Raw genomic sequence first — 24,411 nt, forward strand, 5'->3', positions numbered from 1 at the left:
CCCTAAGCTAGAAGATCGTTGGGTACAGCCGGGACCAGCTGCTTGGAAAGAATCACCAAACCAGGGATTCAAGCTTGAGGAGGCTAATTTGCATGTTCCAGGTGCCCTTCTGGGAAAGCGAAGAGTCTCCCTAAGCTAGAAGATCGTTGGGTACAGCCGGGACCAGCTGCTTGGAAAGAATCACCAAACCAGGGATTCAAGCTTGAGGAGGCTAATTTGCATGTTCCAGGTGCCTTCTGGAAAGCGAAGAGTCTCCCTAAGCTAGAAGATCGTTGGGTACAGCCGGGACCAGCTGCTTGGAAAGAATCACCAAACCAGGGATTCAAGCTTGAGGAGGCTAATTTGCATGTTCCAGGTGCCTTCTGGGAAAGCGAAGAGTCTCCCTAAGCTAGAAGATCGTTGGGTACAGCCGGGACCAGCTGCTTGGAAAGAATCACCAAACCAGGGATTCAAGCTTGAGGAGGCTAATTTGCATGTTCCAGGTGCCTTCTGGAAAGCGAAGAGTCTCCCTAAGCTAGAAGATCGTTGGGTACAGCCGGGACCAGCTGCTTGGAAAGAATCACCAAACCAGGGATTCAAGCTTGAGGAGGCTAATTTGCATGTTCCAGGTGCCTTCTGGGAAAGCGAAGAGTCTCCCTAAGCTAGAAGATCGTTGGGTACAGCCGGGACCAGCTGCTTGGAAAGAATCACCAAACCAGGGATTCAAGCTTGAGGAGGCTAATTTGCATGTTCCAGGTGCCTTCTGGGAAAGCGAAGAGTCTCCCTAAGCTAGAAGATCGTTGGGTACAGCCGGGACCAGCTGCTTGGAAAGAATCACCAAACCAGGGATTCAAGCTTGAGGAGGCTAATTTGCATGTTCCAGGTGCCTTCTGGGAAAGCGAAGAGTCTCCCTAAGCTAGAAGATCGTTGGGTACAGCCGGGACCAGCTGCTTGGAAAGAATCACCAAACCAGGGATTCAAGCTTGAGGAGGCTAATTTGCATGTTCCAGGTGCCTTCTGGGAAAGCGAAGAGTCTCCCTAAGCTAGAAGATCGTTGGGTACAGCCGGGACCAGCTGCTTGGAAAGAATCACCAAACCAGGGATTCAAGCTTGAGGAGGCTAATTTGCATGTTCCAGGTGCCTTCTGGGAAAGCGAAGAGTCTCCCTAAGCTAGAAGATCGTTGGGTACAGCCGGGACCAGCTGCTTGGAAAGAATCACCAAACCAGGGATTCAAGCTTGAGGAGGCTAATTTGCGTGTTCCAGGTGCCTTCTGGGAAAGCGAAGAGTCTCCCTAAGCTAGAAGATCGTTGGGTACAGCCGGGACCAGCTGCTTGGAAAGAATCACCAAACCAGGGATTCAAGCTTGAGGAGGCTAATTTGCGTGTTCCAGGTGCCTTCTGGGAAAGCGAAGAGTCTCCCTAAGCTAGAAGATCGTTGGGTACAGCCGGGACCAGCTGCTTGGAAAGAATCACCAAACCAGGGATTCAAGCTTGAGGAGGCTAATTTGCGTGTTCCAGGTGCCTTCTGGGAAAGCGAAGAGTCTCCCTAAGCTAGAAGATCGTTGGGTACAGCCGGGACCAGCTGCTTGGAAAGAATCACCAAACCAGGGATTCAAGCTTGAGGAGGCTAATTTGCGTGTTCCAGGTGCCTTCTGGGAAAGCGAAGAGTCTCCCTAAGCTAGAAGATCGTTGGGTACAGCCGGGACCAGCTGCTTGGAAAGAATCACCAAACCAGGGATTCAAGCTTGAGGAGGCTAATTTGCGTGTTCCAGGTGCCTTCTGGGAAAGCGAAGAGTCTCCCTAAGCTAGAAGATCGTTGGGTACAGCCGGGACCAGCTGCTTGGAAAGAATCACCAAACCAGGGATTCAAGCTTGAGGAGGCTAATTTGCGTGTTCCAGGTGCCTTCTGGGAAAGCGAAGAGTCTCCCTAAGCTAGAAGATCGTTGGGTACAGCCGGGACCAGCTGCTTGGAAAGAATCACCAAACCAGGGATTCAAGCTTGAGGAGGCTAATTTGCGTGTTCCAGGTGCCTTCTGGGAAAGCGAAGAGTCTCCCTAAGCTAGAAGATCGTTGGGTACAGCCGGGACCAGCTGCTTGGAAAGAATCACCAAACCAGGGATTCAAGCTTGAGGAGGCTAATTTGCGTGTTCCAGGTGCCTTCTGGGAAAGCGAAGAGTCTCCCTAAGCTAGAAGATCGTTGGGTACAGCCGGGACCAGCTGCTTGGAAAGAATCACCAAACCAGGGATTCAAGCTTGAGGAGGCTAATTTGCGTGTTCCAGGTGCCTTCTGGGAAAGCGAAGAGTCTCCCTAAGCTAGAAGATCGTTGGGTACAGCCGGGACCAGCTGCTTGGAAAGAATCACCAAACCAGGGATTCAAGCTTGAGGAGGCTAATTTGCGTGTTCCAGGTGCCTTCTGGGAAAGCGAAGAGTCTCCCTAAGCTAGAAGATCGTTGGGTACAGCCGGGACCAGCTGCTTGGAAAGAATCACCAAACCAGGGATTCAAGCTTGAGGAGGCTAATTTGCGTGTTCCAGGTGCCTTCTGGGAAAGCGAAGAGTCTCCCTAAGCTAGAAGATCGTTGGGTACAGCCGGGACCAGCTGCTTGGAAAGAATCACCAAACCAGGGATTCAAGCTTGAGGAGGCTAATTTGCGTGTTCCAGGTGCCTTCTGGGAAAGCGAAGAGTCTCCCTAAGCTAGAAGATCGTTGGGTACAGCCGGGACCAGCTGCTTGGAAAGAATCACCAAACCAGGGATTCAAGCTTGAGGAGGCTAATTTGCGTGTTCCAGGTGCCTTCTGGGAAAGCGAAGAGTCTCCCTAAGCTAGAAGATCGTTGGGTACAGCCGGGACCAGCTGCTTGGAAAGAATCACCAAACCAGGGATTCAAGCTTGAGGAGGCTAATTTGCGTGTTCCAGGTGCCTTCTGGGAAAGCGAAGAGTCTCCCTAAGCTAGAAGATCGTTGGGTACAGCCGGGACCAGCTGCTTGGAAAGAATCACCAAACCAGGGATTCAAGCTTGAGGAGGCTAATTTGCGTGTTCCAGGTGCCTTCTGGGAAAGCGAAGAGTCTCCCTAAGCTAGAAGATCGTTGGGTACAGCCGGGACCAGCTGCTTGGAAAGAATCACCAAACCAGGGATTCAAGCTTGAGGAGGCTAATTTGCATGTTCCAGGTGCCTTCTGGGAAAGCGAAGAGTCTCCCTAAGCTAGAAGATCGTTGGGTACAGCCGGGACCAGCTGCTTGGAAAGAATCACCAAACCAGGGATTCAAGCTTGAGGAGGCTAATTTGCATGTTCCAGGTGCCTTCTGGGAAAGCGAAGAGTCTCCCTAAGCTAGAAGATCGTTGGGTACAGCCGGGACCAGCTGCTTGGAAAGAATCACCAAACCAGGGATTCAAGCTTGAGGAGGCTAATTTGCATGTTCCAGGTGCCTTCTGGGAAAGCGAAGAGTCTCCCTAAGCTAGAAGATCGTTGGGTACAGCCGGGACCAGCTGCTTGGAAAGAATCACCAAACCAGGGATTCAAGCTTGAGGAGGCTAATTTGCATGTTCCAGGTGCCTTCTGGGAAAGCGAAGAGTCTCCCTAAGCTAGAAGATCGTTGGGTACAGCCGGGACCAGCTGCTTGGAAAGAATCACCAAACCAGGGATTCAAGCTTGAGGAGGCTAATTTGCATGTTCCAGGTGCCTTCTGGGAAAGCGAAGAGTCTCCCTAAGCTAGAAGATCGTTGGGTACAGCCGGGACCAGCTGCTTGGAAAGAATCACCAAACCAGGGATTCAAGCTTGAGGAGGCTAATTTGCATGTTCCAGGTGCCTTCTGGGAAAGCGAAGAGTCTCCCTAAGCTAGAAGATCGTTGGGTACAGCCGGGACCAGCTGCTTGGAAAGAATCACCAAACCAGGGATTCAAGCTTGAGGAGGCTAATTTGCATGTTCCAGGTGCCTTCTGGGAAAGCGAAGAGTCTCCCTAAGCTAGAAGATCGTTGGGTACAGCCGGGACCAGCTGCTTGGAAAGAATCACCAAACCAGGGATTCAAGCTTGAGGAGGCTAATTTGCATGTTCCAGGTGCCTTCTGGGAAAGCGAAGAGTCTCCCTAAGCTAGAAGATCGTTGGGTACAGCCGGGACCAGCTGCTTGGAAAGAATCACCAAACCAGGGATTCAAGCTTGAGGAGGCTAATTTGCATGTTCCAGGTGCCTTCTGGGAAAGCGAAGAGTCTCCCTAAGCTAGAAGATCGTTGGGTACAGCCGGGACCAGCTGCTTGGAAAGAATCACCAAACCAGGGATTCAAGCTTGAGGAGGCTAATTTGCATGTTCCAGGTGCCTTCTGGGAAAGCGAAGAGTCTCCCTAAGCTAGAAGATCGTTGGGTACAGCCGGGACCAGCTGCTTGGAAAGAATCACCAAACCAGGGATTCAAGCTTGAGGAGGCTAATTTGCATGTTCCAGGTGCCTTCTGGGAAAGCGAAGAGTCTCCCTAAGCTAGAAGATCGTTGGGTACAGCCGGGACCAGCTGCTTGGAAAGAATCACCAAACCAGGGATTCAAGCTTGAGGAGGCTAATTTGCATGTTCCAGGTGCCTTCTGGGAAAGCGAAGAGTCTCCCTAAGCTAGAAGATCGTTGGGTACAGCCGGGACCAGCTGCTTGGAAAGAATCACCAAACCAGGGATTCAAGCTTGAGGAGGCTAATTTGCATGTTCCAGGTGCCTTCTGGGAAAGCGAAGAGTCTCCCTAAGCTAGAAGATCGTTGGGTACAGCCGGGACCAGCTGCTTGGAAAGAATCACCAAACCAGGGATTCAAGCTTGAGGAGGCTAATTTGCATGTTCCAGGTGCCTTCTGGGAAAGCGAAGAGTCTCCCTAAGCTAGAAGATCGTTGGGTACAGCCGGGACCAGCTGCTTGGAAAGAATCACCAAACCAGGGATTCAAGCTTGAGGAGGCTAATTTGCATGTTCCAGGTGCCTTCTGGGAAAGCGAAGAGTCTCCCTAAGCTAGAAGATCGTTGGGTACAGCCGGGACCAGCTGCTTGGAAAGAATCACCAAACCAGGGATTCAAGCTTGAGGAGGCTAATTTGCATGTTCCAGGTGCCTTCTGGGAAAGCGAAGAGTCTCCCTAAGCTAGAAGATCGTTGGGTACAGCCGGGACCAGCTGCTTGGAAAGAATCACCAAACCAGGGATTCAAGCTTGAGGAGGCTAATTTGCATGTTCCAGGTGCCTTCTGGGAAAGCGAAGAGTCTCCCTAAGCTAGAAGATCGTTGGGTACAGCCGGGACCAGCTGCTTGGAAAGAATCACCAAACCAGGGATTCAAGCTTGAGGAGGCTAATTTGCATGTTCCAGGTGCCTTCTGGGAAAGCGAAGAGTCTCCCTAAGCTAGAAGATCGTTGGGTACAGCCGGGACCAGCTGCTTGGAAAGAATCACCAAACCAGGGATTCAAGCTTGAGGAGGCTAATTTGCATGTTCCAGGTGCCTTCTGGGAAAGCGAAGAGTCTCCCTAAGCTAGAAGATCGTTGGGTACAGCCGGGACCAGCTGCTTGGAAAGAATCACCAAACCAGGGATTCAAGCTTGAGGAGGCTAATTTGCATGTTCCAGGTGCCTTCTGGGAAAGCGAAGAGTCTCCCTAAGCTAGAAGATCGTTGGGTACAGCCGGGACCAGCTGCTTGGAAAGAATCACCAAACCAGGGATTCAAGCTTGAGGAGGCTAATTTGCATGTTCCAGGTGCCTTCTGGGAAAGCGAAGAGTCTCCCTAAGCTAGAAGATCGTTGGGTACAGCCGGGACCAGCTGCTTGGAAAGAATCACCAAACCAGGGATTCAAGCTTGAGGAGGCTAATTTGCATGTTCCAGGTGCCTTCTGGGAAAGCGAAGAGTCTCCCTAAGCTAGAAGATCGTTGGGTACAGCCGGGACCAGCTGCTTGGAAAGAATCACCAAACCAGGGATTCAAGCTTGAGGAGGCTAATTTGCATGTTCCAGGTGCCTTCTGGGAAAGCGAAGAGTCTCCCTAAGCTAGAAGATCGTTGGGTACAGCCGGGACCAGCTGCTTGGAAAGAATCACCAAACCAGGGATTCAAGCTTGAGGAGGCTAATTTGCATGTTCCAGGTGCCTTCTGGGAAAGCGAAGAGTCTCCCTAAGCTAGAAGATCGTTGGGTACAGCCGGGACCAGCTGCTTGGAAAGAATCACCAAACCAGGGATTCAAGCTTGAGGAGGCTAATTTGCATGTTCCAGGTGCCTTCTGGGAAAGCGAAGAGTCTCCCTAAGCTAGAAGATCGTTGGGTACAGCCGGGACCAGCTGCTTGGAAAGAATCACCAAACCAGGGATTCAAGCTTGAGGAGGCTAATTTGCATGTTCCAGGTGCCTTCTGGGAAAGCGAAGAGTCTCCCTAAGCTAGAAGATCGTTGGGTACAGCCGGGACCAGCTGCTTGGAAAGAATCACCAAACCAGGGATTCAAGCTTGAGGAGGCTAATTTGCATGTTCCAGGTGCCTTCTGGGAAAGCGAAGAGTCTCCCTAAGCTAGAAGATCGTTGGGTACAGCCGGGACCAGCTGCTTGGAAAGAATCACCAAACCAGGGATTCAAGCTTGAGGAGGCTAATTTGCATGTTCCAGGTGCCTTCTGGGAAAGCGAAGAGTCTCCCTAAGCTAGAAGATCGTTGGGTACAGCCGGGACCAGCTGCTTGGAAAGAATCACCAAACCAGGGATTCAAGCTTGAGGAGGCTAATTTGCATGTTCCAGGTGCCTTCTGGGAAAGCGAAGAGTCTCCCTAAGCTAGAAGATCGTTGGGTACAGCCGGGACCAGCTGCTTGGAAAGAATCACCAAACCAGGGATTCAAGCTTGAGGAGGCTAATTTGCATGTTCCAGGTGCCTTCTGGGAAAGCGAAGAGTCTCCCTAAGCTAGAAGATCGTTGGGTACAGCCGGGACCAGCTGCTTGGAAAGAATCACCAAACCAGGGATTCAAGCTTGAGGAGGCTAATTTGCATGTTCCAGGTGCCTTCTGGGAAAGCGAAGAGTCTCCCTAAGCTAGAAGATCGTTGGGTACAGCCGGGACCAGCTGCTTGGAAAGAATCACCAAACCAGGGATTCAAGCTTGAGGAGGCTAATTTGCATGTTCCAGGTGCCTTCTGGGAAAGCGAAGAGTCTCCCTAAGCTAGAAGATCGTTGGGTACAGCCGGGACCAGCTGCTTGGAAAGAATCACCAAACCAGGGATTCAAGCTTGAGGAGGCTAATTTGCATGTTCCAGGTGCCTTCTGGGAAAGCGAAGAGTCTCCCTAAGCTAGAAGATCGTTGGGTACAGCCGGGACCAGCTGCTTGGAAAGAATCACCAAACCAGGGATTCAAGCTTGAGGAGGCTAATTTGCATGTTCCAGGTGCCTTCTGGGAAAGCGAAGAGTCTCCCTAAGCTAGAAGATCGTTGGGTACAGCCGGGACCAGCTGCTTGGAAAGAATCACCAAACCAGGGATTCAAGCTTGAGGAGGCTAATTTGCATGTTCCAGGTGCCTTCTGGGAAAGCGAAGAGTCTCCCTAAGCTAGAAGATCGTTGGGTACAGCCGGGACCAGCTGCTTGGAAAGAATCACCAAACCAGGGATTCAAGCTTGAGGAGGCTAATTTGCATGTTCCAGGTGCCTTCTGGGAAAGCGAAGAGTCTCCCTAAGCTAGAAGATCGTTGGGTACAGCCGGGACCAGCTGCTTGGAAAGAATCACCAAACCAGGGATTCAAGCTTGAGGAGGCTAATTTGCATGTTCCAGGTGCCTTCTGGGAAAGCGAAGAGTCTCCCTAAGCTAGAAGATCGTTGGGTACAGCCGGGACCAGCTGCTTGGAAAGAATCACCAAACCAGGGATTCAAGCTTGAGGAGGCTAATTTGCATGTTCCAGGTGCCTTCTGGGAAAGCGAAGAGTCTCCCTAAGCTAGAAGATCGTTGGGTACAGCCGGGACCAGCTGCTTGGAAAGAATCACCAAACCAGGGATTCAAGCTTGAGGAGGCTAATTTGCATGTTCCAGGTGCCTTCTGGGAAAGCGAAGAGTCTCCCTAAGCTAGAAGATCGTTGGGTACAGCCGGGACCAGCTGCTTGGAAAGAATCACCAAACCAGGGATTCAAGCTTGAGGAGGCTAATTTGCATGTTCCAGGTGCCTTCTGGGAAAGCGAAGAGTCTCCCTAAGCTAGAAGATCGTTGGGTACAGCCGGGACCAGCTGCTTGGAAAGAATCACCAAACCAGGGATTCAAGCTTGAGGAGGCTAATTTGCATGTTCCAGGTGCCTTCTGGGAAAGCGAAGAGTCTCCCTAAGCTAGAAGATCGTTGGGTACAGCCGGGACCAGCTGCTTGGAAAGAATCACCAAACCAGGGATTCAAGCTTGAGGAGGCTAATTTGCATGTTCCAGGTGCCTTCTGGGAAAGCGAAGAGTCTCCCTAAGCTAGAAGATCGTTGGGTACAGCCGGGACCAGCTGCTTGGAAAGAATCACCAAACCAGGGATTCAAGCTTGAGGAGGCTAATTTGCATGTTCCAGGTGCCTTCTGGGAAAGCGAAGAGTCTCCCTAAGCTAGAAGATCGTTGGGTACAGCCGGGACCAGCTGCTTGGAAAGAATCACCAAACCAGGGATTCAAGCTTGAGGAGGCTAATTTGCATGTTCCAGGTGCCTTCTGGGAAAGCGAAGAGTCTCCCTAAGCTAGAAGATCGTTGGGTACAGCCGGGACCAGCTGCTTGGAAAGAATCACCAAACCAGGGATTCAAGCTTGAGGAGGCTAATTTGCATGTTCCAGGTGCCTTCTGGGAAAGCGAAGAGTCTCCCTAAGCTAGAAGATCGTTGGGTACAGCCGGGACCAGCTGCTTGGAAAGAATCACCAAACCAGGGATTCAAGCTTGAGGAGGCTAATTTGCATGTTCCAGGTGCCTTCTGGGAAAGCGAAGAGTCTCCCTAAGCTAGAAGATCGTTGGGTACAGCCGGGACCAGCTGCTTGGAAAGAATCACCAAACCAGGGATTCAAGCTTGAGGAGGCTAATTTGCATGTTCCAGGTGCCTTCTGGGAAAGCGAAGAGTCTCCCTAAGCTAGAAGATCGTTGGGTACAGCCGGGACCAGCTGCTTGGAAAGAATCACCAAACCAGGGATTCAAGCTTGAGGAGGCTAATTTGCATGTTCCAGGTGCCTTCTGGGAAAGCGAAGAGTCTCCCTAAGCTAGAAGATCGTTGGGTACAGCCGGGACCAGCTGCTTGGAAAGAATCACCAAACCAGGGATTCAAGCTTGAGGAGGCTAATTTGCATGTTCCAGGTGCCTTCTGGGAAAGCGAAGAGTCTCCCTAAGCTAGAAGATCGTTGGGTACAGCCGGGACCAGCTGCTTGGAAAGAATCACCAAACCAGGGATTCAAGCTGAGGAGGCTAATTTGCATGTTCCAGGTGCCTTCTGGGAAAGCGAAGAGTCTCCCTAAGCTAGAAGATCGTTGGGTACAGCCGGGACCAGCTGCTTGGAAAGAATCACCAAACCAGGGATTCAAGCTGAGGAGGCTAATTTGCATGTTCCAGGTGCCTTCTGGGAAAGCGAAGAGTCTCCCTAAGCTAGAAGATCGTTGGGTACAGCCGGGACCAGCTGCCTGTAGGACATTATTGCAAGAGAGCTTGGCTGAGTAGATTACACAAGAAGGAAAACACACAGCAAGTCAGCAGGATCTAGGAGCAACATGGCAGATGTGACAACCTACATGGTGAGCTGCAGCATGTGCTACATGTTCACAGATCGACCAGAAGAAGAATTAAATTTCACCTGTCAGAAGTGTAGACTAGTGGCCCTTTTAGAAGAAAAGGTGCGGGGTCTGGAAGAAAGAATAGCAACTTTGAAACTCATCAAAGAGAATGAAGACTTTCTAGACAGAACAGAAGCATCTCTACTGGTCACAGAAGGTGAAAAAAGTGTCAGAGAACCTCCAAAAGCAGATGAGTGGAAGTATGTGACCAAAAGAAGCAAGAAGACCATAGAGAAATCACCAACCACACAACTGAAGAACCGATATCAAATCTTTGTAGAGGATGAAGATGGCACACCTAAGGATGAAGCAATACCAGCAAGCAAAAAAGAAAAGGGCACACAGCAACAAGTGACAGCAAAAAGTACAGCCAAAAAGCAACGAAGAGTGGTGGTGCTGGGAGACTCACTACTGAGAGGCACAGAAGCAGCCATCTGCAGACCGGACATAACTGCAAGAGAAGTATGCTGCCTTCCAGTTGCGATGATCAAGGATGTGACCGATAGGATACCAAAGCTCTTCAGCTCCAAGGACGTCCACCCATTTCTTCTGATACATGTTGGCACCAATGACACGGCAAGGAAGGACCTACCGACAATCTGCAAAGACTTTGAAGAGTTGGGGAAGAAAGTAAAGGAACTGGATGCACAGGTAGTTTTTTCTTCTATCCTTCCAGTAGACGGGCATGGCACCAGGAGATGGAACAGGATCCTTGATGCAAACAACTGGCTAAGACAATGGTGCAGACAACAAGGATTCGGATTCCTGGACCACGGTGTGAATTACTTGTACGATGGACTCCTCGCCAGAGACGGACTACACCTCAACAAACCTGGGAAACACACATTCGCCAGAAGACTCGCTACACTCATCAGGAGGGCGTTAAACTAGAAGAAGAGGGGACGGGAAGAAAAACATTAGACTTGAACAAAGAAGATCCAGGAAAACAAACTCAGAAGGGAGGTAAGAACATTTCTAAAACAATCCACAGCGAGGAGATTGGAACAAAACAAAATCCTCTAAACTGCATGCTTGCAAACGCCAGAAGCCTGACAAACAAGATGGAAGAACTAGAAGCAGAAATATCTACAGGTAACTTTGACATAGTGGGAATAACCGAGACATGGTTAGATGAAAGCTATGACTGGGCAGTTAACTTACAGGGTTACAGTCTGTTTAGAAAGGATCGTAAAAATCGGAGAGGAGGAGGGGTTTGTCTCTATGTAAAGTCTTGTCTAAAGTCCACTTTAAGGGAGGATATTAGCGAAGGAAATGAGGATGTCGAGTCCATATGGGTCGAAATTCATGGAGGGAAAAATGGTAACAAAATTCTCATTGGGGTCTGTTACAAACCCCCAAATATAACAGAAACCATGGAAAGTCTACTTCTAAAGCAGATAGATGAAGCTGCAACCCATAATGAGGTCCTGGTTATGGGGGACTTTAACTACCCGGATATTAACTGGGAAACAGAAACCTGTGAAACCCATAAAGGCAACAGGTTTCTGCTAATAACCAAGAAAAATTATCTTTCACAATTGGTGCAGAATCCAACCAGAGGAGCAGCACTTTTAGACCTAATACTATCTAATAGACCTGACAGAATAACAAATCTGCAGGTGGTCGGGCATCTAGGAAATAGCGACCACAATATTGTACAGTTTCACCTGTCTTTCACTAGGGGGACTTGTCAGGGAGTCACAAAAACACTGAACTTTAGGAAGGCAAAGTTTGACCAGCTTAGAGATGCCCTTAATCTGGTAGACTGGGACAATATCCTCAGAAATAAGAATACAGATAATAAATGGGAAATGTTTAAGAACATCCTAAATAGGCACTGTAAGCAGTTTATACCTTGTGGGAATAAAAGGACTAGAAATAGGAAAAACCCAATGTGGCTAAACAAAGAAGTAAGACGGGCAATTAACAGTAAAAAGAAAGCATTTGCACTACTAAAGCAGGATGGCACCATTGAAGCTCTAAAAAACTATAGGGAGAAAAATACTTTATCTAAAAAACTAATTAAAGCTGCCAAAAAGGAAACAGAGAAGCACATTGCTAAGGAGAGTAAAACTAATCCCAAACTGTTCTTCAGCTATATCAATAGTAAAAGAATAAAAACTGAAAATGTAGGCCCCTTAAAAAATAGTGAGGAAAGAATGGTTGTAGATGACGAGGAAAAAGCTAACATATTAAACACCTTCTTCTCCACGGTATTCACGGTGGAAAATGAAATGCTAGGTGAAATCCCAAGAAACAATGAAAACCCTATATTAAGGGTCACCAATCTAACCCAAGAAGAGGTGCGAAACCGGCTAAATAAGATTAAAATAGATAAATCTCCGGGTCCGGATGGCATACACCCACGAGTACTAAGAGAACTAAGTAATGTAATAGATAAACCATTATTTCTTATTTTTAGGGACTCTATAGCGACAGGGTCTGTTCCGCAAGATTGGCGCATAGCAAATGTGGTGCCAATATTCAAAAAGGGCTCTAAAAGTGAACCTGGAAATTATAGGCCAGTAAGTCTAACCTCTATTGTTGGTAAAATATTTGAAGGGTTTCTGAGGGATGTTATTCTGGATTATCTCAATGAGAATAACTGTTTAACTCCATATCAGCATGGGTTTATGAGAAATCGCTCCTGTCAAACCAATCTAATCAGTTTTTATGAAGAGGTAAGCTATAGGCTGGACCACGGTGAGTCATTGGACGTGGTATATCTCGATTTTTCCAAAGCGTTTGATACCGTGCCGCACAAGAGGTTGGTACACAAAATGAGAATGCTTGGTCTGGGGGAAAATGTGTGTAAATGGGTTAGTAACTGGCTTAGTGATAGAAAGCAGAGGGTGGTTATAAATGGTATAGTCTCTAACTGGGTCGCTGTGACCAGTGGGGTACCGCAGGGGTCAGTATTGGGACCTGTTCTCTTCAACATATTCATTAATGATCTGGTAGAAGGTTTACACAGTAAAATATCGATATTTGCAGATGATACAAAACTATGTAAAGCAGTTAATACAAGAGAAGATAGTATTCTGCTACAGATGGATCTGGATAAGTTGGAAACTTGGGCTGAAAGGTGGCAGATGAGGTTTAACAATGATAAATGTAAGGTTATACACATGGGAAGAAGGAATCAATGTCACCATTACACACTGAATGGGAAACCACTGGGTAAATCTGACAGGGAGAAGGACTTGGGGATCCTAGTTAATGATAAACTTACCTGGAGCAGCCAGTGCCAGGCAGCAGCTGCCAAGGCAAACAGGATCATGGGGTGCATTAAAAGAGGTCTGGATACACATGATGAGAGCATTATACTGCCTCTGTACAAATCCCTAGTTAGACCGCACATGGAGTACTGTGTCCAGTTTTGGGCACCGGTGCTCAGGAAGGATATAATGGAACTAGAGAGAGTACAAAGGAGGGCAACAAAATTAATAAAGGGGATGGGAGAACTACAATACCCAGATAGATTAGCGAAATTAGGATTATTTAGTCTAGAAAAAAGACGACTGAGGGGCGATCTAATAACCATGTATAAGTATATAAGGGGACAATACAAATATCTCGCTGAGGATCTGTTTATACCAAGGAAGGTGACGGGCACAAGGGGGCATTCTTTGCGTCTGGAGGAGAGAAGGTTTTTCCACCAACATAGAAGAGGATTCTTTACTGTTAGGGCAGTGAGAATCTGGAATTGCTTGCCTGAGGAGGTGGTGATGGCGAACTCAGTCGGGGGGTTCAAGAGAGGCCTGGATGTCTTCCTGGAGCAGAACAATATTGTATCATACAATTAGGTTCTGTAGAAGGACGTAGATCTGGGGATTTATTATGATGGAATATAGGCTGAACTGGATGGACAAATGTCTTTTTTCGGCCTTACTAACTATGTTACTATGTTACAGGTCATTGACCTACTTTCCATTCATTTGCTGGGGTTTTACAGCCACAAGCACAGCTGCATTAGTAGAGCTCCTGCCTGAAAAATAATTTAACCCCTTCAGATGGATTTACATCATGGGACGTGACAGATCATCGGAAGGTATGGGATATTGTTGGTTTATTATTTTTAATTTGTTACAGGTCGAGGGTCTTCTGGTGGATTGAGAGTGGAATAAAATATTACAACAATCTGTGTGTTTATTTCATTAAAATACTTTGCAATATTGTGTGTGTGTTTTTTTAACCATTTCATACTATTGGATTAATAATTGATAGGTGTCATAATTGACGCCTTTCCATTATTAATCTGGCTTAATGTCACCTTACAATAGCAAGGTGACATTAACCCTTCTTTACCCCATATCCCACCGCTACACGGGAGTGGGAAGAGAGTGGCCAATTGACAGAATAGGTGCATCTTCCAGATGTGCCTTTTCTGGGGGGCTAGGGGCAGATGTTTTTAGCCAGGGGGGGGCAATAACCGTGGACCCTATCTAGGCTATTATTATCTGCCCTTAGTCACTGGCTTTACCACTCTGGCGGAGAATATTGCGCGTGACCCAACCCAAATTTTTCCACGATTTAACCCTTAAATTTAACCCCTTCCCGACCTTTGACGCCACGTAGGCGTCATGAAAGTCAGTGCCAATCCAACCCATGACGCCTATGTGGCGTCATGGAAAGATTGCGTCCCTGCATATCCGGGAAAAGGGTTAACTCCCATTTTACCCGATCTGCAGGGACAGGGGGAGTGGTACTTTAGCCCAGGAGGGGTGGCTTCACCCCCCCCCGTGGCTACGATCACTCTGATTGGCTGTTGAAATTGAAACTGCCAATCAGAGCGATTTGTAATATTTCACCTAAAAAACTGGTGAAATATTACAATCCAGCCATGGCCGATGCTGCAATATCATCGGCCATGGCTGGAAACACTGATGTGCCCCCACCCCACCGATCGCCCCCCCAGCCCTCCGATCTGTGGTCCGCTCCCCTCCGTCCTGTGCTCCGCTCCCCCATCCTCCTGTCCGCTCCCCCCGTGCTCCAATCCCACTCCCGTGCTCCAATCCCACTCCCGTGCTCCAATCCCACCCCCCGTGCTCCAATCCAACCCCCCTGCACTCCGATCCACCCCCCCTCACTGCAATCCACCCCCCGCACTCCGATCCACCCCCCCGTGCTCCAATCCACCCCCCATGCTCTGATCCACCCCCCCGTGTTCCGATCCCCCCCATGCTCCGATCCACACCCCCCCCCCCGTGCTCCCCCCCACGCCATCATACTTACCGAGCCTCCCGGGGTCCGTCCGTCTTCTTTCCTGGGCGCCGCCATCTTCCAAAATGGCGGGCACATGCGCAGTGCGCCCACCGAATCTGCCGGCCGGCAGATTCGTTCCAGAGTGAATTTTGATCACTGTGATAAAACCTATCACAGTGGTCAAAATAAAAAAACAGTAAATGACCCCCCCCCCCCCCTTTGTCACCCCCATAGGTAGGGACAATAATAAAATAAAGAATTTTTTTTTTCACTAAGGTTGGAGTTAGAACTAGGGTTAGGGTTAGGGTTTCGATATGTGCACACGTATTCTGGTCCTCTGCGGATTTTTCCGCAGCGGATTTGATAAATCCGCAGTGCTAATCCGCTGTGGATTTATCGCGGTTTTTCTGCACATTTCACTGCGGTTTTAAAACTGCGATTTTCTATTGGAGCAGTTGTAAAACCGCTGTGGAATCCGCAGAAAGAAGTTACATGCTGCGGAATGTAAACCGCTGCTTTTCCGTGCAATTTTTCTGCAGCATGTGTACAGCGATTTTTGTTTCCCATAGGTTTACATTGAACTGTAAACTCATGGGAAACTGCTGCGGATCCGCAGCGTTTTCCGCAGCGTGTGCACATACCTTTAGAATTAGGCTATGTGCACACGGTGCTGATTTGGCTTCGGATCAGCAGCAGTGTTCCATCAGGTTTACAGTACCATGTAAACATATGGAAACCAAATCCGCTGTGCCCATGGTGCGGAAAATACAGTGCGGAAACGCTGCGTTGTATTTTCCGCAGCATTTCAATTCTTTGTGCGGATTCCGCAGCGTTTTTCACCTGTTCCTCAATAGGAATCCGCAGGTGAAATCCGCACAAAAAACACTGGAAATACGCGGTAAATCCGCAGGTAAAACGCAGTGCCTTTTACCCGCGGATTTTTCAAAAATGGTGCTGAAAAATCTCATACGAATCCACAACGTGGGCACATAGCCTTAGGGTTAACGTTGGGTTGGAATTAGGGTTGTGGTTAGGGTTAGGGGTGTGTTGGGGTTAGGGTTGTAATTAGGGTTACGGCTACAGTTGGGATAAGGGTTAGGGGTGTGTTGGAGGTAGAATTGAGGGGTTTCCACTGTTTAGGCACATCAGGGGGTCTCCAAACGCAACATGGCGCCACCATTTATTCCAGCTAATCTTGTATTCAAAAAGTCAAATGGTGCTCCTTCACTTCCGAGCCCTGACGTGTGCCCAAACAGTGGTTTACCCCCACATATGGGGTACCAGCATACTCAGAACAAGCTGAGCAACAATTTCTGGGGTCCAATTTCTCCTGTTACCCTTGAGAAAATAAAAAATTGCTTGCTAAAACATCATTTTTGAGGAAAGAAAAATGATTTTTTATTTTCACGGCTCTGCGTTGTTAACGTCTGTGAAGCACTTGGGGGTTCAAAGTGCTCACCACATATCTAGATAAGTTCCTTGGGGGGTCTAGTTTACAAAATGGGGACACTTGTTGGGGGTTTCTACTGTTTAGGCACACTAGGGGCTCTGCAAACGCAACGTGACGTCCGCAGACCATTCCATCAAAGTCTGCATTTCAAAAGTCACTACTTCCCTTCTGAGCCACGACGTGTGCCCAAACAGTGGTTTACCCCCACACATGGGGTATCAGCGTACTCAGGAGAAACTGCACAACAACTTTTGTGGTCCAATTTCTCCTGTAACCCTTGGGAAAATAAAAAATTCTGGGCTATAAATTATTTTTGAGGAAAGAAAACGTATTTATTATTTTCACGGCTCTGCGTTATAAACTTCTGTGAAGCACTTGGGGGTTCAAAGTGCTCACCACATATCTAGATAAGTTCCTTTCGGGGTCTAGTTTCCAAAATGGGGTCACTTGTGGGGGGTTTCTACTGTTTAGGCACATCAGGGGCTCTGCAAACGCAACGTGATGCCCGTAGAGCATTCCATCAAAGTCTGCATTTCAAAACGTCACTACTTCACTTCTGAGCCCCGGCAAGTGTCTAAACAGTAGTTTACCCCCACATATGGGGTACCACCGTACTCAGGAGAAACTGGACAACAACTTTTGGGGTCAAATTTCTCCTGTTACCTTTGGGAAAATAAAAAATTGCGGGCTAAAAAATCATTTTTGAGAAAAGAAAACATTTTTTTTATTTTCATGGCTCTGCGTTATAAACTTCTGTGAAGCACTTGAGGGTTCAAAGTGCTCACCACACATCTAGATTAGTTCCTTTGGGGGTCTAGTTTCCAAAATGGGGTCATTTGTGGGGGATCTCCAATGTTTAGGCACACAGGAGCTCTCCAAACGTGACATGGTGTCCGCTAATGATTGGAGCTAATTTTCCATTTAAAAAGCCAAATGGCGTGCCTTCCCTTCCAAGCCCTGCCGTGCGCCTAAACAGTGGTTTACCCCCACATATGGGGTATCCGCGTACTCAGGACAAACTGGACAACAACATCTGTGGTCCAATTTCTCCTATTACCCTTGGCAAAATAGGAAATTCCAGGCTAAAAAATCATTTTTGAGGAAAGAAAAATTATTTTTTATTTTCATGGCTCTGCGTTATAAACTTCTGTGAAGCACCTGGGGGTTTAAAGTGCTCAATATGCATCTAGATAAGTTCCTTGGGGGCTCTAGTTTCCAAAATGGGGTCACTTGTGGGGGAGCTCCAATGTTTAGGCACACAGGGTCTCTCCAAACGCGACATGGTGTCCGCTAACAATTGGAGCTAATTTTCCATTCAAAAAGTCAAAAGGCGCGACTTCCCTTCCGAGCCCTGCCGTGTGCCCAAACAGTGGTTTACCCCCACATGTGAGGTATTGGTGTACTCGGGAGAAATTGCCCAACAAATTTTATGATCTATTTTATCCTATTGCCCATGTGAAAATGAAAAAATTGAGGCGAAAAGAAGTTTTTTGTGAAAAAAAGTACTTTTTCATTTTTACGGATCAATTTGTGAAGCACCTGAGGGTTTAAAGTGCTCACTAGGCATCTAGATAAGTTCCTTGGGGGGTCCAGTTTCCAAAATTGGGTCACTTGTGGGGGAGCTCCAATGTTTAGGCACACAGGGTCTCTCCAAACGCGACATGGTGTCCGCTAACGATGGAGATAATTTTTCATTCAAAAAGTCAAATGGCGCTCCTTCCCTTCCGAGCCTTACCATGTGCCCAAACAGTGGTTTACCCCCACATGTGAGGTATCGGTGTACTCAGGAGAAATTGCCCAACAAATTTTAGGATCCATTTTATCCTGTTGCCCATGTGAAAATGAAAAAATTGAGGCTAAAAGAATTTTTTTGTGAAAAAAAAGTACTTTTTCATTTTTACGGATCAATTTGTGAAGCACCGGGGGGTTTAAAGTGCTCTCTATGCATCTAGATAAGTTCCTTGGGGCGTCTAGTTTCCAAAATGGGGTCACTTGTTGGGGAGCTCCAATTTTTAGGCACACGGGGGCTCTCCAAACGTGACATGGTGTCCGCTAAAGAGTGCAGCCAATTTTTCATTCAAAAAGTCAAATGGCGCTCCTTCCATTCCAAGCCCTGCCGTGCGCCCAAACAGTGGTTTACCCCCACATATGAGGTATTAGCGTACTCAAGACAAATTGGACAACAACTTTCATGGTTCAGTTTCTCCTTTTACCATTGGGAAAATAAAAAAATTGTTGCTAAAAGATCATTTTTGTGACTAAACAGTTAAATGTTCATTTTTTCCTTCCATGTTGCTTCTGCTGCTGTGAAGCATCTAAGGGTTAATAAACTTCTTGAATGTGGTTTTGAGTACCTTGAGGGGTGCAGTTTTTAGATAGGTGTCACTTTTGAGTATTTTCAGCCATATAGACCCCTCAAACTGACTTCAAATGTGAGGTGGTCCCTAAAAAAACGGTTTTGTAGATTTTGTTGTAAAAATGAGAAATCGCTGGTCAAATTTTAACCCTTATAACTTCCTAGCAAAAAAATTTTGTTTCCAAAATTGTGCTGATGTAAAGTAGACGTGTGGGAAATATTATGTTAGGTCTCGAGTTCCCGCTTCTGCACAGGGGGAATCTCAAGCCATCTTCCGCTGCGGTCTCCCATTCTTATCCAGCCGCAGTGGAGTCTGCTCAGCAGGGACGTCGGTCCCAGCGTCTTGCTCAGTCTCACTCTGTACAGAGAGTTACTGCTGCTTTTTCAGCTTCTGCCATTAAAGCCAGTGCTGGTCAGCAGCGAGCGGACTTCTCTGGGACTAAGTCCTTGTCTGCACACACTGAGCATGCCCAGGGCAAGATCTCCCGTTGGAGATCGAGGGTCATGTGCTCAGGCTCTGCAGCACATTCCATTGGTCCTCTTGGCAGGTCTTGGAAGGGCAAAGTTTCTGTGGCCACTTCCTGTGCTGCAACTATATAAACTGCGCATGACCGCACGGCCATGCGCTAGTGTACAATTGTTAATGTGTGTATGTTGTGAGTGAAAGTCGCTCTTTAAATAACCCTCCCTATTGAATGTCTGTTCGCGGAAGGTGTATGTTTGCTATCCAGCGCCCGACTTATCCTACAGCACTAATCACACATTACAGCGTCCAGTTGCTGTGACCGCCAGTACGGCGCCGTGCACTTCCTCTGTGCTTTCCTTACCCAAGCCTGGGTGGTTACTGGCGTTCGTCAGTGTGGCACCGCATGCACTCTTGTGCCTTAATATTATTATTTAGTTTCCTTACACACCCAGTTGCGGTGTTGTGCCAGCAAGTGCCTAATCGGACTTCAATCCTAGTTGGGGTTGAGTTCGCTGACTACTTGCTCGCGCTCTATGTGCGGTACCGCGGTCCTGTGACGCAACAGGATCGCTTCCTTCACGCTGGGTGAAGTTTAACCCACGTGTGTATACTTATGAGTACCGCCATATAGTCCGTCATTACTTGGCAGCAGGTTCCATCTCTGCACGGTGGACCCCGGGCTGCGAACGCACCATACTCTATCTGTCTTATTATTTGGTGCGTTCCGCTAGCCCTAACATGTTATTTATTAACTATAACTATGTTGTAAGGCGAAATTTTAACCCCGCGTGTTCCAATTCACTAAATAATTTTGCCCCTATCTACATAATGGGAAAAAATGATAGGTAAAGTGTAGGAGGCAAATTGACAGCTGCCAGATGTGAACAAGGGGGACTTAAAGAATGAGAGCGATGGCGCCAAAGAGTATATACCGTTCAGTTGCTAAGGTGGGACCCCGACATGGGATACTCACCACACACGGGGATATGAACACACACAAAATGCTCCACACACTACCATGTGCTTGAACACATATTACCCTCAGCACACATTTCACCACAAATACACCAACCTCGCCGCATAAAAGTTGAAACACAAAAGTCGCCACTCAAAACTCACCACGCGCAGAACTCGCCACATGCAAAAACTAGGCTCTTGCAAAACTCGCCACAAGTGCAAAACTCACCTCATGGAAAACTCGCCACACGCAAAAATTGCACACGCGGAAAAATTGCCACATGCACAAAAGTTGCAACACATGCAAAAGTTGCCTAACACAAAACTTGCACATACTCAAAAGGCACCACACATAAAACTCGCCACGCGCAAAACTCGCCATGCGCAAAACTTGCTGCACACAACTTGCTACACTAACCTGTCACATGCAACTCGACACACAAAAAGTTGCTACACACATGTTGCCACACAAAACTCATCTCACAAAAGTCGCTACATGCATGTCGCCACACGCAACTCAACACACACAACTTGACAAGCAAAACTCGCCCTAAAACACACACAAGTCTGGTATTATCCTTCAAAAATAAAAATCTGATTAATAAGCAGACAAACTACAAGAGCAACAAATGTACCATATAGGAAATACAGCAGCTGTCAGTCACATGACCTGTCTATTATGTGTATGTGTGAGCTAATATATACTGCCAGGGGGAGGGCTTCCTGTTGGCTGGGGATTTATCAGGCTGCCAATTTAGCTTACAAATACTAAGGTAAAAATACTGAGCAAATAACGTGTGAACGAGGTCTAATACAGGAGATCACACAGGTATATACTATATACAGGGGAGATGACACACAGATATATACTATATACAGGAGAGATGACACACAGGTATATACTATATAGAGGAGGAGATGACATACAGGTACATATATATACAGGAAGAGATGACATACAGGTATATACTATATACAGGAGGAGATGACATACAGGTATATGCTATAAATAGAAGATGACATGCAGGTATATACTATATACAGGAGGAGATGACACACAGATATATACTATATACAGGGGAGATGACACACAGGTATATACTATATACAGGAGGAAATGACATACAGGTATATGCTATATATAGAAGATGACATGCAGGTATATACTATATACAGGAGGAGATGACACACAGATATATACTATATACAGGGGAGATGACACACAGGTATATACTATATACAGGAGGAGATGACATACAGGTATATGCTATATATAGAAGATGACATGCAGGTATATACTATATACAGGAGGAGATGACACACAGATATATACTATATACAGGGGAGATGACACACAGGTATATACTATATACAGGAGGAGATGACATACAGGTATATACTATATATAGAAGGAGATGACATTCAGGTATATACTATATATAGGGGAGATGACACACAGCAGGTATATACTATATACAGGGGAGATGACATACAGGTATATACTATATACAGGAGATGACATACAGATGTATACTATATATAAGGGAGATGACAAACATGTATATACTGAGGTAATGAGGTGAAAATGAGAGGTGTGAGGTGAAAATGAAAAGGTGTGAGTGCAAAATGAGAGGAGTGAGGAAAAATAGTGGAGTGATCAGAAAATGACAGATGTGAGGTTGAAATGAGAAGTGTTAGGGGGGAATGAGAGGAGTGAGGGAGAAAATCAGAGATGTGAGGGGGAAAATGAGAGGTGTGATGGGAAAATAAGAGAAGTGAGGTGCTATAACTAACCAAAGATATTTACTATGCCCAGGCAACGCCGGGCTCTTCAGCTAGTTACCTCATAAAGGGACACTGGTCAGAATTGCAAAAAACGGCCAGGTCATTAAGGTAAAAATATTTCAAAAACCTGACCGGCACATCCAAACATAGACTCAGTGTGAACAGGTGCTGAACCTAGAGTCGCCAACTCGTATATAGTTAAGTAAACAAGGCAGCACACTGCACTAGAAATATGAAAAATGAGAGCTTTTAGCGCATAAAAATGGCCAATTTTATGTGTACCTGGTAGCCCCTTTACGGCATCTCTCTTATACCATATTTCTAGTGCAGTAATGCAGTTCAAATTTTGTGTTTTCAATTTGCATGTTTTAGCGCTGCAGTGTGCTGCCTTATTTACTTAATTAAGGTAAAAATAGGCTGGGTCATGAAGGGGTTAATAGCTACAGCGCCCAAATTTTGCACATACACACTACTAACATTAGTAGTGTGGAATATGCAAAAAAAATGGTGATATGAGATGGTTTACTGTATGTAATCATGTCTCATATCATGTCGGGTTTAGGAAGGAGAAATGAAAAGCCGACAATTGAATTACCGGCTTTTCTGCTATATCGCGCTGAAGTAAATATATATATATATATGTGTCTCAATGATATATATATATATATATATATATATAGACAGTACATATGTTTTTATGATTTTTTGAGCACATGAATCTATTGTATATCCGTATGTCGGTTTTGCAAGCCTGTGAGAAAATCTCGCAGTACGGATGCCATATGGATTACATATTTCCCATTGACTTGCATTGGGTTTCGTGTTTCGGCCGATTACCGACCCCGACTTTTCACGATAATCGGCCGATTTCACTCGACTCGACTTTTGAGTAAGTCGGGTTTCGCGAAACCCGACTCGACCTTAAAAAAGTAAAAGTCGCTCAACCCTACTGACTGATATTCAACCACCTAGCTAACTAGTTAAATACTTGCTACTAACAGTGGCAGCGTCAGGAGCAGCCTCTCTGCGTTGTATCAGTGTCAATATGGCGCTAAAACAAAGTGTCCACTAGTTACATTGAGAGGGACATGTGATTTCAGCAGCCAATGACACAAGCTGTTGTGTCAGTACATTGTGGGTGTTTCCTGTGCTCTGATTGGGTAGCAGCAATGTGCACACATAAAGTTAGCGGAAAAAAAGACTGTTTGCAAGAACGCCGCAGCTCTGAGCTCTGCAAACCGCCTCATCATCAAACACGTGCCAAACGCTCATGACACACCACCATTATTGTTGCAAAAGTGCTGAAAATACTTTTGTAGCAACGCAAATATTTTCCTGCACTTTTACAGAATGTTTCTGATTTTTTCCAATTTTTTTAAAATTTTGCTCGTGTTTCTGATCACGAATCCGAATGTGCCATATTCATGCTAAATTTATGCTTGGCAATTGTTTTCCGAACAAATTCACTCATCGCTAGTCTCTATTTGCTCTTCATTCATTGCTCCCAGTTTTCTTGATGCTGCTCTCCAAAAATGCTAAGAAGACTGATCAACTTACCAGGAAATGTCCAAGATCCTCGTCCAAATCCAATCGTGTAAAAGGAGAAACGGCAACTGGCACTTCACAGTAATAAGAATCCAAAATATTACTTGTCATGAATAAAACATCTCGTCTTCACCCAGTGTGACACCGTATATATACTATAAGTCTCGTCATGTGAGGAGAACGGTAAACATCTTGAAGAATCACACAAGCATCACATGAACCATCAGTATTCTGACCTGGATATACAGATACAATGTATATAGATGTAAAATAAGAAAAGAACAATTCAGGTTTACCTGTGAAAATGTTTATCCTAACTTCTTGTATTTTTGCAAATTTGTCACATTAACCCCTTAACTGTACTTGACAGATCTATCAATCATGAGGGTTGGTAAATGACCATTCCATGGTGTGCACACCAGTTGTGTGGATCATGTGGGCATTGTCTCTATACCCATGTGCGGAGCTGATATAATAAGCCGCTGAGGTTGGTAAGAGCATTGATTCCCACAGTGTAAACCTCTAGATGCTGCAGTTAACAGCGACCACAGCTCCAAGTTGGTTCGTCAGAAAGAGGTGTGCTTGTCAGTCCAACGCCTTATAATTTATTAGACCCAGAATAAAACGACTATTTTGCTTCTGTTTTTTTTGTACTTTTACCCCCTTTTTTAAGGCTGGGCAACTTGTTTCTATTACGTTCCATAGGCAGGTGTCTGAAAAAAATGTGTAACACCCCTGGTAACTGGTTGCGACAGTGATGTTGCCTTCCCTTCAAGGAGGGTGATGTCATGCTTGGAGGCAAGGAGGATTCCCTTTACCGAGTAAAGCACCTACATGCAACACATTCTGAATCCAGGCCAGAAAGAGGAGCTCTGAACCCGGATTCAGGGGAGCTTCCCTTAGATATATGTATTCTGGTCTGGAGGAGGAGTC

The 24,411-nt window shown here is 46.5% G+C and overlaps 1 protein-coding gene across 3 annotated transcripts in view; it reads right to left on the reverse strand.

Annotated features, from left to right (window-relative positions):
• The window catches only part of LOC138643219 (cytochrome P450 2C20-like), a 383,231-nt gene extending 359,603 nt beyond the window's left edge, over nucleotides 1-23,628 (reverse strand). For 2 of the 3 annotated variants that reach the window (XM_069732076.1, XM_069732074.1), the window contains exon 1: nucleotides 23,491-23,628. Coding sequence is in view for 1 of the 3 variants with exons in the window: in XM_069732074.1 (XP_069588175.1) it covers nucleotides 23,491-23,589 (99 nt within the window). In the remaining 2 variants the exon portion in view is untranslated. The remainder of the gene's footprint in view (nucleotides 1-23,490) is intronic. The other variant, XM_069732075.1, reaches the window with a different exon arrangement.
• Between the last annotated feature and the right edge of the window lie 783 nt (nucleotides 23,629-24,411).

The sequence above is a fragment of the Ranitomeya imitator genome, chromosome 6 (assembly GCF_032444005.1).
Source record: "Ranitomeya imitator isolate aRanImi1 chromosome 6, aRanImi1.pri, whole genome shotgun sequence".
In the NCBI taxonomy this organism is placed as follows: Eukaryota; Metazoa; Chordata; class Amphibia; order Anura; family Dendrobatidae; genus Ranitomeya; species Ranitomeya imitator.